The sequence below is a fragment of the Tauraco erythrolophus genome, chromosome 5 (genome assembly GCF_009769465.1).
Source record: "Tauraco erythrolophus isolate bTauEry1 chromosome 5, bTauEry1.pri, whole genome shotgun sequence".
NCBI lineage: Eukaryota > Metazoa > Chordata > Aves > Musophagiformes > Musophagidae > Tauraco > Tauraco erythrolophus.
This window is the reverse complement of record NC_141469.1, coordinates 51,491,600-51,505,917: the sequence shown is the minus strand read 5'-3', so window position 1 is coordinate 51,505,917 and position 14,318 is coordinate 51,491,600. Positions and strand designations below refer to the sequence as shown.

The window sequence follows — 14,318 nt, the reverse complement described above, 5'->3', positions numbered from 1 at the left end:
ATGGAGAAGCTTGCACTTATCAACACTAGTGTCTGGCAGGAATAGGGGAGAAATCGACAGTGAGTTTAAATATTTGTCACTTAGTAAACAAAATGCTATTCCATGTGCATCTAGCAGAGCCAACGCTAATTCCTGGATTGCAGGTCTGCAATACTGATCATTTCCTTTCAGTAAGAAGTATACAAAAAGATTTATCTTTTGAAAGATATCAACTGTTTCATCTTAATACATTTCAATTAACTGCTTGCAACTTTATTCCTGAACTTAAAGCTACTTCTGTATTACTCGTTCATACACACTGAAATGTCTTAATCAGGAGATATCAGGAAAGCAAAAATGTCTTTTAGTCAAAGATAGTGTGCAAATCTGCAGTATAAAACCTGTATGTTGCTGTTTTCATTGGCACGCCGTCGTCCCTCCACCCTGCTGATAGTGATGCTCTGTCCAATCACATCTATTGTGCCAGATAATCGCCTGCAACACAGGACAAACCAGAATCAACAAGCAAAATTGGAAAAGGGAAAAAAAAAAGAAAAATTAAAGAGAGAAAAGAAAGTCTTACGGACTTCTCTCATTCTAAATCCCAAAAGTTCCTTCTCCTGTATAAAATACAAAATACTGTTTCTGAAGAACATTAAATGTGATCAATTTGCTGAACTATGCAAGCGTGTAGAACTAAACAATGCAGCAATAAAGACTCCTGTAGGACGAAGGCTGACTCCACATTCTTCCTCCATCCCCTACAAGATAACAAATCTACACTTCTCTTACCAATAACAGAAAGAAAAAAAAAGAGGAACAATACAGTGAGACCACAAAAAATCTCAGTAAGGAAAAAATACATTAAACAGAACTTCTACAAAAGTCCAAAGTAAAATAGTCATAAACTAATCATTAGAAATAATTTCTAAACTGCAAGAAACCATACTGGAGGGTTCCATGGAAGATCAAATGACGGAAAGTTAAGGACGCAGTAATAAACACAAGCCAACCCTACCACACATACTATTGATACTGCAGCACATATTGAACAAAAGCAGCCACCACCTCTCTTACCTTGGAATACACATTCTTGCTATTAGACAGAAAGTATATGAAACTAGTAGACACTGACTCTTAAATTAAACCCTGCATTAAACTGCAGGGTTTAATTTAAAGATTCAAAGGAATCTTTGACCAGCCATTTGTACCATTTGTACTTCTGTTCCTCAGTTTTCCAAATGCAAAATGTCTCTCTCTCAAATACCTCTCAAACATTTTCATAGCTAACCACTATGACCACCTACTTTAAAGAAACCAGTAACGGAGCAGCACAAGACCCACCTCAGTTCCCCTTACTTATAACCCAATCAGGCAACAACAGAATGTAATGAAGAATGTAATTTCTTCCTTAGAAATAGGAACTAATGGATTTTTAGAGAAAGATGACAAGAAAAGTGACATGCATATACACATCCTTTCCCTCTCAGTCTCTGTCAATCAAAAATTTAAGGACTGCCCATGCAACTTAATAGCCCCTGATGAACGTGCATTTGCACAATCTCTTTGACACACTTTTACTTTTGGTCTCCAGTTACGAGATCTGTTTCAGCTATTTTTTTTGCCTGACAATTGTATTTGGTGCCCTATAGTCCTTGTGTTAAAAAAAAGTAATTTAAAAAAGATAAAATTATCCCTGTTCTCTGGCAGTTTAGTATTTGTGGTATCTCTGTTCTATCTCCTCTCAGTTGTTTCCCAAGCTAAACGAGTCCACGTCTCTCCTCATATAGAAGAGACTCTATAACTTTCACTATTTATGCCATCTTTTGTGGACCCTTCCTACTCCTACTGTATCTTTTCTTGTCTGACATAAACAGAACCATAGATTGTATTCAGCTCTCAATGCATCATGGCTTTATGTACTATTGTAATGACTTTTCCCACTTTGTTCCCCACTGCTAATGATGACTAACATTCCATGTTCTTATTTTGGGTAACACTGGAAATTGAACTAACATTTTGGGAAGCAGCAACAATCATTCCAAGATCTCCTTCTCATTGGGTATGATTATTAATGATTAATTTGAAGAAGTGCATCTTATTTAGAAAAATCCAATCTAGCACTTACATTTTCAGTTATTTCAGTTCACTTTGAATAAGTTATTCCAGTCCACACTGAAGTCCATGTGTGAATTTTAAATGCAAATATATCTCACTTCGGTTTCCAAACCAGTGAATCTATTAAGCTTATGCCTGTTAGCCTTAAGTTGTTCTATTATAAAATTATTAACTCCTATGTGCATATTCACAGAGCCTGTTAAGAAAAGTATCTTTAAGTCCCCTAAACCATCTGATACTGTGATTTAACTGCAACTTTTTGACTTTTCAAAGCAGATTAAAAGTGCTACACTGAGGGTAAAGACATGATGGCATTCCATTGAATACAACACTAAGACTGGGAACCACTGAAATTGGGAACCACTATTTTGAAGAGAGGAAGAATCCAAAGTATAAACAACTTTCCTGTTTGCAGCCTCAAAACAAATGAAACCCCGAAACCTAGCTTTATAGAGAACTTATAACTCTATTATTCTTACGCAAATAATACTTCTACTGCTTTGCAGCCTATGGTTAATTTGCAAAAGCAGTTAAAAAGCAGGATTTACTTAGATCAACTTCATTAGAAAATGAGGTATAAAATTAAATCGCAAATGGACGAGAGAAACAAAGGTACATCTGTGTCACACCTATATGGGAAAGGACAGCAGAGAAAACTTGACAATCTTTATGAATAGCATGATAGGTAACAAAGTAAAAGAAAGACTGCGAAAAAACTTTCAGGAAATTTCAGAAAAGAAATCCATAGAACGAAAAAAAAATACTTTGAGTTTTAGAAGACAGGTTCTTATATTTTTTGTATCTAGTGGACTACCAACCACATTAATACCAATAGCAAGGAGAACAGCTGGAAGTTGGGATTACAAGCTCCAAGTTCTGCCGGACTGGTAGCTCTGATCCCAATTGCTCAAATATCTAGACTCCAATGCAGCTGAAAAAGACACAGCAGGCACTAGACCATGAAGTATCAACCAGATCTGCCAGAGATAATCTAAAGTTCCTTGGCAGACACATACTGAGGATGATCCAAATGCCTGTCCTCTGAGCATTTCAATATCTGGGCTTAGAGCTTCCTCCTGGATTTTAAACCAAGCTCATTAAGCACAACAGCTTGGAGGGGAAAAAAAAGTCCAATGGTACAAGAGTCTGAAAAACATCTGCAAACTGAAACAGTATATACCATATAGCAGCCTCTCTCATGATAACACAAGTTTAAGAAATTCTCTGATCTTCTAACATCCCATCCTAAAAGTCAGATTGTTTCAGTCTAAATCCTGAAACAATCAACACCTGCTTTCCTAATTCTCCTCAGTGGTCTTGCATGGTATCCCAGCACTGTTGCACTTTGGATTACTATTATTTTTCTCTCAGTAACTACACTGAAAATATAGGTAACAACAATCACTAAACCCATTGTTTCACTAAAAAAAAAAAAAAAAAAGGACAAGTGAATTTTTGTAAAACAACAAAACTTTGTCTCAGTCTTCACTCTGACAGCTCATTTGGTTTCAGAGTTCTAAGGCACTGGTTCTCCTCCATTGCTGGTATCTTCCCTTAATTATCTAAAACTGTACCCTAGAAAACTCATTTTACCTAGTTTTAGTCCTTGTATGTGACAGATGACTGTCTTCTACAGCAAGAAGTCCTCTTGCTTGGCTCACTCCAGTGTTTTACAGGGCTTCCATTTGGGAGTGATGTACTTAAAAATTAAGACTCTTCCTCTCTTGCACTGTTTGCACACTGCCTGCAGCTCTTGGAATCAGCATTGAAAATAGGCAATGGACATCAGTGCAAGAGTTCTGGGCATTAAAGTAATATATGCATCAACCATACTATAATAGTATGAATTTTGGGCTTGGGAAGTAGCCCAAATACAATAACTGCATTATCAAAGGAAGCAAATCCATACTACCAGTGGCTTCCTAGACATCAACTTTACAGAAATGAACAGGGCTTTCGCTTTCTTTTCTAGAGTCGCAATTTCACAATTTTCCTAGAGTCTGAAGAGTACACCTATGCTCACTCATTCTCACTGAGCTGGTGCTTTATAATTATTTTTAAAATGTTTTATAGTGGTACGTCCATTGTTCTTCCCAACATCTAACAAGAGATTTAATTTTAGTAATAATGGATGAGTTCAGGAATTTGCCATCACACCTCGAAGTTGACAAGTTCTCTATTTCCGAGACTGCAATAATGATTTCATTAAGTACTCCACTAAAAGAGTTTGAAATTGAACAGGAGAAAGTGTAAGTTCAGTAGCAAATGGAGCAGCAGAGGACACCGCTGTCAAAAACATAATCTTCACAAGACAGGCATCTGAAGTGTCCAGAATTGAACAGTTCAACAATTTTGTAAATGGGGCAAATTCGAAGCCTTGGATCTTGATTAAGTCACAGCAAGTTGGCACAGAGGGAAATTTCAAAGACTCCCCAGCTGTGATTTAGCTTAGTGATAAGACGCTAAGCAGGCATTACTAGGTTTCTGTCTCAGTGCTGTATGCAAAGAAAAGAAAGGACTTGGTTTGTCCCTTACACAATCAGGGCACCTGGGCCACAGATGTATTTCCAGTGGATACACCCAAACATAAAAAGGCAATCCACGCGTGTGGGATGCACATGAACCCATAGCAGAGTTCATACAAAGTGCAGCTTGAAAGGAACTTTCCAGCACCTCAGTGAGTGATTTCACTCTAATTAGAGAATAGTTATTTACAAGCTATTTGTACTATGAATACCAGCCTCCACGGAGATTTAATTCAGAAAGATATCTCAATCTCATTTGACAAGCCTAGTTGATTTAGGTTCTGCGGAACAAAGAGGAAGGGGGGAAACATAAATAAAAATACAAAATTTGTAAAATAAAAATTATTTTACAAATTCATAGCTTTAGATACCATTTATCCCTACCACAAGTAACATAAATAACAAACTGCTTTTTGGACCCTGTGCCCCCCTTTTTCAGAATTCAGAAACAGTCTAATCACATTTCACTAGACTTATAGTCGAGTCTAAGAATTATAACACAGTTTAAAAACTGTATTTAGTATGTTCTTGTGTTCCTTCTTGTCTTGCTTATGCATTTTATGCTTTATTTTCCTTCTTTTGAGGACAGCCTCAATTTTGCTAAGCTCACTTACCACAATTGATATAAATAAGCAGCAAACAAATTTTACACATAAATCATTGGTATACGAAATAGACAATTTTTTCAAACTAATATCGGTGTTTTCATCATTTAGTCTCGCAAGGCTAGTTCATGAAACAAGAGGAACCTGCATTTTTTCATAGTAATGACATATCACAAATCCATTTTCTATAAAAATTCTGTTTACATAAAGGCGCAAGCACAGAGAAAGCTGATAAATAGCTCACCACATTGACAGGCTAATTTATCTGAAAGCAAAATTCATTTAAATGTAATGTACTCTTTGGTAATAACCCAAGAAGCACAAATGGAGGCTATAAACCTAAAAGCTCCTGACAGAACAAAAATTTTGTGATGGAGAGATATTCTAGATATTAGTGGAATGAGAAAATAGCAGGTTTTGTATCCAGCTTGTAAATGAAACTTCTGTTAATTTCTTTGCTACTAAAGAAATACTATCTCATAGTCCTTGGAAAATGAGGTAAGGAAAAGCACTGGCCTAAAAACCAGTAAGGTATCTCTATGACCTGGCTGGTTAGGACAGGTTTGAAATATGTCAAATGCTTTTCATGTTCTAGAAAGCACTACACCCAAAACAGATTCCTTCACGTTTTCACCTTAATTGTGAATAGGCAAACAATGAATCTTTAATTACCTACCTCGAGAAAACAAACATTCTATTTTATATTATAACGTTTGTATATCATGTGCATTTACTAAATCATTTTCATTATGTTTTAATTCCTCCTTCAGGGTTACGCACCTCTTTATGCTATTTGTCAGCCCTAACTATCACAAAATCAAGACAAGAAGTTCAAGTGTCATTTCTAAACAACTGATAGCTCAGCTATGATTAAGACAGTCATTGTTTACAAATCCAAGCAAAATTTATCACACAGACATGTTGTATGAACAAGCACTGAATTCTTGACTTCAACATTTAGGATGCAATTCTAGTGAAGTAGTAACTTTTATTTGCTGATGAGCAATAATACTGTTTCTATTTTGTAAAATACAACCTCCATCTTGGTAAAGAGTAATATTCTTGCTAGACCTGAGATTTTTTTTTTTTTTGAGAATTCCAAGTGTAAGAATATGGAAACTACTGTATTCAAAGTAAAAAGGTAAAAACAGTACGCACAAAATTATTTTGATGTTTGCAAACAAAAAAACCCCCACAACAACAAAAAACCACAACAGTATCTGTCCTCAGGCTTCCCATTAAAAAGAAACATGTGCTGCAATATCTATGTATAAAATCACGGATGAGGCGATGTTGCAGCCCTGACTAGTAAATGGACAATTAAAATGTTAAAGCAGGATCACGCCCTGACTTCCCCCCGCCCCCTTACCTTAATTCAGGTGATTTGTCCCTCCTATATCACTCCCACCACCTTCTGATGCCTGAACCGGCTTTTATGGAGGCAGTGCTTGCCTGTGACTGAGAAGAGGTGCTGCTTCTGGTCATATGAATGCCCAGGTCTTTCTTTTCTTGTGCCTCTCATCTTTTCTGCTCTTTGAGTTTCTCTTCTCATGTCCAGCTCCTTACCAATCCCCACACCAGTGCTCTTATACCCTGTGTCCATCCGTTTTCCCTCCCTTTCACCAAATATATCAACTACTGCTAGAAGCTGAGAGAAGTTTTACTGCTACATGAGAAATAACTCCCAGTGATTTTGCAACAAAGCTATTGCAAATGCCTCATGGCATAAAGGCAATTATTTTAAATTATCAAAGAGCTGGATTTCTGAAAAATTTCTGCCTACCTAAAATTAACTCTTAAAAGTCCAAGCCCATAAAATGCTGCCTGGTTATAAAGAAATTAGTAATATAGGTTTTTATATACAGAAAATAGTAGCTGCATACTAGAGAAGTCATTCAAGTAGAAGTACATATAATCCATACAATTAAGATGTATTCATTCTGAGCTACTCTCAGACTTCTGATCATACAATTTTCATTTAAAATCTCTTCTGATCACTTGGTAGAAATATCTTTTTCTTTATACACAAATTTATTTTAAGCAAATGTATCCAAAGGAGCAGATATTAAATATGCGAAGAAGTCAGCTTTGCCATTGTAACAACTTACAATTACAGTATTCACACTAAATGTATATAAAACAATCTATTCTGAGCACTGGAATGCACAAGCGATACAACTGGAAATGTATCATTTTGTTTCCTCTTTATCTATGCAACAGATCAACTTCACTTACTGGCTTCTCATTCTTAAAGATATACGGGTTTCCCAGGTTTTGCTAAGGTAAACTTAGTTCCTTGAAAAGACACATGTCTTAAGTTCCTCAGGAAAGCTCTGATTAACAATCAACATACGAACTTTAAACCTTTAAACATCAGAAAGATGGTCACTTAAACTTGGGATTGCCAACTTCAGGCAGGAAAAAAAAACAAACACACACATAAACATATGGTATAAAGTCATCTATGGTAAGATTTATCCTACCTAGAACACATGACAAAGATTTTACTTATGAAACCTACACCACGGACATGTACAACTTTATCGTATTAAGCTTTCTCGCAACAAATGCAAATTTCAAAGAATAGCAGAATTTAAGCAACGTATTTTTTCTACAATTTAAGCTTAAACTACATCTTAATATCCTGGTCATTAACCACTTTTATTTTAGAGATTCTCTGAGCACCAATGAGATGCATAAAGAATTGAAATCTTGTAACAAAACCTGTACCAGATACAGATTTGGAATCCTTACCCTGTGAACAGTACATTCAATTTTGAGAACTCTGTTACTTCACACATCAGAAGAGATCAATTCAGAAAAGAAAAGTAAAAATATAATTACAGGGTTGGTATAAAGTTTGGAAGACTTCTACTACTTCTTAGAAAAAAAAAAAAAAAGGGGGAAAAAAACCCCACAACAAACCTAAAACCTACTAAAAACAGAGCAGTATAACCTGATAGCTCAGAGGAGAACTCAGGCTACCAGGAGGAATATTCTAGGAGTGAAAAAAAACACAGGCAAGAGTATCAAGTAAGATTTTTTTTTCAACCCAAGAGAAATATACTTGGGTGTTGAACTGGCTCTTAAAGGATGGGATAATTGAACATGAGTACTCCCGCATTAGTCAAGGTACTTATGGACGCAGCATTAAAGACAAGTCACAGATGCTAATCTTTAATTGTTGATGATGGAAGCGTACAACCTGCTTTACCTGTCTTACCATCATTTATAATACAATGGCTTTTAATTAAACTCCTGAACAGCATCACTTGATAACTAAAGTAAAGCAGAAGCACGGATTCATCCTAAGCCAAGTGCCAGGTAGTAGCTTAGAAATAAAGGACAGAACTTATTAAAGCCTGGGGCTGGCAGGAGGGGAAGAAACCTCAGTTTCTCTCGTTTCAAATAAAATACAGTAAAATATTAAAATATTAAAATATGGACAAGCTAAAGCTACCTTGCAGGAAAGAGACTAGTTGTTGAAGTCATGGCTGTCTGATTTTGTCTCGTTTAACTGGAAAGGTGTGTAAGCTAATACCCATAAAGACAACACGTTGTTGGCCAATCTAACTCTATACAAAAAACACAGTGTCATACATCAACATCTGGACTTTTATAGCTGCCTTGTTATTTGGTCTTGCTGTTTTTTCTCCCCTTTCCTTCTACCTTCTCTTTCCTGAACAGCCAAGAAGGTAACATAGCATTCATGCATAAGGGTGACTAAAGACTAAAAGTGATTAGGAACACTCTTCCCTTCACTTCTACCTGTTACAGAAGCAGATTTTCCTTTTTTTCCTATAAAAAATCATAAACTTCAAATACATAGTGGTAACAGTATCAAAAGTTTTTTAGTCTTGAGTTACAACTGTCTAACTGACCTGTTTGTTGGAATTCCTGATTTGAATAAGGAAGGCGGAGATGTGAAATCAGCTTTGGTCGACTGCACTGCCAACTCTTTCTCCAAATTTCCAGTTCTGCCCTGCTGTACCTTCAAAACAATGTTTTATCATTAGTTTAACCTCAGAAGTGTAGCAGCCCCAACACTCAACATAGCACACAGCCAACACGAAAAGTAAGTCCAGCTTTAATCAGATTTTTTAAAAACTGTCACCCTCGCACAGCTAGTAAAATTTCGTATTTTATAAGGATTTATTACTTAAGTACTGTAGATAATATATATAAAGAAGCAATATGCCAGAGAATAAATTATTACAGATTAGACAGTTTTAATATTTATTTTCTAAACATTTGATTTGGACATGAAAGATCAAGCTGATTTTCTTGTAGAATTTCCTATATGAACAAAATAACATCTTAATTTTTAAAACAAGTGAACTTATTAAAAAAAAAAATCTTTATAGTCTTAACGACAGAGATATCTAATAAGTACGTTCCCCAACAACAAACCACAAGACAAGAAACTGAGTGGATTCTCCATCTCTCTTACTGACCATGAGATCTAGTAACTACTTAATTTCCGAGTCATACCAGGAAGTCACCTCATACTCCGGGTTATGCAAACTTTAAAAGATTTCTCATTAGTTCAGATTGAATACTTCAAAAACATACTGCTGTTTCTTAAGTACTGAAAGATTCCAGAGACACATTATTAAAGCTATGTAAGACCTTTGATGCAAGTACTTCAAGTATTGTCTGACTTCAGCAGCACAGTATAGGAGAGAAAAACCTACCCGGGTTAGCATTAAAGACAACCTTGTACTAAATTCAGCTTTAAAAGACATTCCCACTGTACCAACCACACAGCTCCATCACTCTACATAGCTAGCTCACTCGTGGTGTAACATCACATAGGCTACGATCGCACAGCTTCTTGTAGGCAAGTGAACTACTAAGCTTTTGCGGAATCTCACTTCTAAACACAGGCATCTCTCTCCTAAACCCAGAAAACACACATAAATAGTTAAGATTTGTTAAAAATTGAATTAAACTTTAGTATCCAGAAAAAAAAATACCAAAGAAGTTTGGTTAAAGTATTTCTCTGAAAAATCTGCAAGACTTCTACTAATTAATGAGTAACAGGAAAACGTAGGAGACAGTCTTGCCAGTTACAGATTAATCTAAATATACCATGTAAATTACATGAGATTTAGTATTTCAGAAGAGTAGAAAAAAGTTAATGAAATTATTTAATAATTATATGTAAACTCCTTGTAAAACACATGACAAACTCTTACTTCAGCCTATCATTATCTGTACTGTTTGATCACTGGAGCCCCAGGGAGTTGATACTGAGCTAGAAATAGGGGAAGCTTTGGTTTGGAATACTTAGCCTGCTTCCTTCAGGGTAACAGCTCAGAGAAGTTTGAGAATGTAGTCATCAGCTGCAACTCTTAACTCCCATTGCCCACCACTTCCACCATTCCAGAACACTATTATAATGGTAAGTGAGGAAGGCAGAAAGCCCTGGGGAGCTTCTGATCTGTTCTTACTAAAATAAAATGACTGGATACCCTCAAGTAGCATCTGAGGGGAAACAAAAATACCTGTCTGCAATTGACACTTCTGTCACAGGAGTATACAGAAGAAAGCAACAAACAGTTCCAAGTCAGTTTACTGACAGTTCAAGAACAAAAATGACTGCATACTGAAAATAAGCAAAATAAATAACCTTCGTATTTTAATTTCAACTTTAGCATCAAATGAAAGAGTAAATGAGAAAACGAGAAATTGGAAAAAAAAAAATGTTCGCCCCTTAAGACAAATCCTGTCATATAGATTTTTCTGCTTTCTGAAAATCAGCCTTTCCAAACAGAAAAAACATTGTCTATAACTTGATTTATTGCCATATAATCCCAAAAGGACAACAGAAAAATATGGAAGATTGATTTTCACATCTCAGAGTTGCCAAGACTAAGTGTTACAAAACACAGTAAGAGCTACAATGCCACAGGAAAAATAAACATGCCATAATGTACAAAAGCTTCCCCAGCACATCAGCACAAATTCTTTAATTGCACAAATAAATGCACTACAATTAAAAACAAAACATCACATAAAGAAAAATTAGTTTTACTGGGAAATTTGTTAGTTCACCAGACCGCTAACCCACATGCTTGCAGAAGGGTGACAAACAAAGCAACACTTTTTAATCAGCATTTCGTGACGTGTGCAGAAAGTCACTGATGTAAGATGAGAGTCTGAAATAATGGCTATGTCCATTTCGGTTGTTCTTCTATCAGTCTGTGGTGGCATGGGAAGCAATACTCAACAAAAATGAGAGCAACCAACAAAAGTTTACTAAAATTCACCTTAAAAAGATGGTATCTGCCATCGAGAATCTCTGCACTTGGTCTTACTTCCATAGCATTGTCTTCAGCCTAAGTTAAATAACACATTGCCCATTAAGATACCATACAACTCTTAAGAGATGGGCCACAATCTGAAAAACGGTACAGATGCAATCTAGCTGTAGCTACTCTGTCACACTAGCCACACAAATTTCCAGTGAAACAACACAGAAACACTCTAGGCTCAGGGTGGGGATATCAGGTGCAAACTCTTCAACAAACACACTGAACTGGGCAGAACAAGCTTATGACATACAAGCAGCTTTACAGGGAAAAAAAGCATGTAGAACAACACAAAAGTGGTGTACTAATTACCGTAATTTTATTTGTAGATGAGGTAACTGGTAAAATTTCAAGACCCATTCGTATTCTCTTTTGTTTTTCACAGTAAGCTTTCCAGGTATCTTCATTGAAGCCATAGTTGAAATAATCAGAGAGATCAGCCCCTTTAAACAGAAAAGCGTAGGTTTTCAGACATTACAAAGTTAATCTTTTCTTTTATTCACTGAACATACATACACTTCTATTTATAACATCCAAACGGATTAGGCATTGATCTAAAAACATACTACTGAAAGGTACAGTACAATCTTACATCAGTAAACATAAAGAGTATTCATGGCTAAGACTGTAAAAACATTAAATTTAGTCAGAAAGAGGATCTTGCCTAGTATCCTGTCTCAAGGATCAAGAGTGGATACTTAGAGAATATCATAGGATATTATAATCCACGTATCTTTACAAAAGGATAAATGTAAGATCTACAGGTCTGCTCTATGTTCAGTGAAGAACCACTCCCTCTTGCTTTTTCTGTATTTGACTCCTCATCTCGTTTTGACTCCTAGTTTCATTTGACGCCCCCAAGCATTTTTATTGTAGGAGAGAAACTAGACATATCTCAAATGCACAGAATATATTTCAAATAGCTAATGGTTCAAACACCAGAATACTATCAAGGGATTCTTTCTTCCATTTTGCAGACAATATTTGCATTGCCAAAGCAGGATACAAACACTAGAAAAAACTATACACAGCAGCAAGATGTACTGTCACTGAAAAAAAAACAACAACCAATGCTGGTATTGGACAAGTCTAGTCAAATCACTTGAGCCAACCAGATGATACACACATGAGATTTATGGAAAGGCCATGTGGTACCAGCTTCTTTCTTCAAAGCTTACGGACATCTATGCATGAACACAAAGTACAAGCAGCTATGTTTCACCAATCTTCATGCTCAAACCTGCTACAACTATTTTCCATTCCGCTTTATCTTCTGCCCTATGGCACAGACCAATGGCAGTAATCTGCACAGAAATACAGATTTCCAAGGAGAGTTCAGGATATACGTGTATGAAAAAAAATAAATAAAGGGCATGTCCTACAGTCTCTTTTTGTTGACATATGTGTGGGATGTATACTAAGAAACATGGCACACCCACGCACTGTGGCACAGCACAAAGGCAACATGTAACTTAGCTGCTTTTTCCAACCTCCACTGTACCATATCTTCTAGCTATAGGGTAGATAACATCTACATGCAGTAAATGGGAAATATTATTAATATAACCTACTGAATAGCTACATATCAGTTAAAGTAAACCAGAGCATTACCTGGCTTTCTCCAAGGTTTATCTTCAAAAGAATCTAAATCTACTTCCAGAAGTGGCACACCATTAATACTCCCTGGTGCATCCAGATCCACCCCTTTAACTTTTGCACCTGTAAAGAAAAGTTAGAAAGTTGGAGCCTTCTGTCTCTACCAAAGACAGCTGTAACAGTTGTAACACACTTAAAATATAAATAAAAAGTCAGAGTTAAATTTATCAAGCAGTTTTGGAAGTGAAAATTACTTCCTTCATCCAAAACAATCAAAACTTTTTTTTTTCATTTTTACTAATATTACTAGGTAAATTTTCTTACCAGAAGATCCATAAGCTCGTCCTCCTGTCTTAATATTGAGATTCACAGGTGTTGCTCCATAACTTAAAGAAATTAACAAAACTGAATTAGACAGAGAAAACTCTAAACCAGAAGAAAATACAAAACAAGAGTTAGCTAGATCCAGAAACAAACTGGACTCAGGCTCAATCGCCATCCTGAATCTTTAGCTTTCCAAGCTGGTAACACTGTAAAAGTAAAGAGATCAGCCTAGGAGGAAGAGAGTGTACCTTTCTATGCTCAGTAGCAACTTCTCCAACTAATAAACAGTTGTGAAGCAAATCCGAGTCACTCTTCCTGAGTTGAAAGGATAAAGACCTTGATAGAAACAAGAATGGACAGAACCAGAAGAAGAGAGAAAGGAAAAATGCAGTTCATTTAGGGATACAGATGACACTCTGGGGATTAGGGTAAAATAAAATTTAAAAAAGATAGGGTTTAGACAGATTCTTTTCACTTTTCATAATTACTCCATTTAACCTGTACAGAAGTGGAAAATAGAATTTCTCTACAATGACTGAAAGGCTATCTGTTTCAATGTACTCCTAGCAATCACCTATCCTTGTGACCAGCAGAAGAGTATTTAACATTTCACTTTCTAAAATACTTGAGAGCTTTCTTCACAAAAATGCACTCAGAAATCTAGATACTGAACTGATTTAACTATCTTAAGAATTACAGTACTGTTCATTTGGAACATTAAGAGCTAGCTTTCACTACCATTTGCATGCAATGTAGCTTACCCTCACAGGTGGTATCAACCCATAAACATAATGAGATTAGCACATAATTAGAAGGCAACATATCGTTTACAGTACCACTTCCATGCAGTTTTAGTT

At 36.0% G+C, this 14,318-nt stretch overlaps 1 protein-coding gene across 11 annotated transcripts in view; it reads right to left on the bottom strand.

Moving 5' to 3' along the window:
* FIP1L1 (factor interacting with PAPOLA and CPSF1) overlaps positions 1-14,318 on the bottom strand; it is a 42,297-nt gene that overhangs the window by 19,672 nt on the left and 8,307 nt on the right. For 6 of the 11 annotated variants that reach the window (XM_086611824.1, XM_086611825.1, XM_086611818.1 and 3 more), the window contains 6 exons: positions 13,462-13,523; positions 13,153-13,260; positions 11,854-11,984; positions 11,500-11,568; positions 9,109-9,218; positions 381-474 (listed from right to left, as the gene is read on the bottom strand). In XM_086611824.1, coding sequence (XP_086467950.1) covers positions 381-474; positions 9,109-9,218; positions 11,500-11,568; positions 11,854-11,984; positions 13,153-13,260; positions 13,462-13,523 — 574 coding nt within the window. The remainder of the gene's footprint in view (positions 1-380; positions 475-9,108; positions 9,219-11,499; positions 11,569-11,853; positions 11,985-13,152; positions 13,261-13,461; positions 13,524-14,318) is intronic. The other 5 variants (XM_086611826.1, XM_086611828.1, XM_086611820.1 and 2 more) reach the window with 2 other exon arrangements.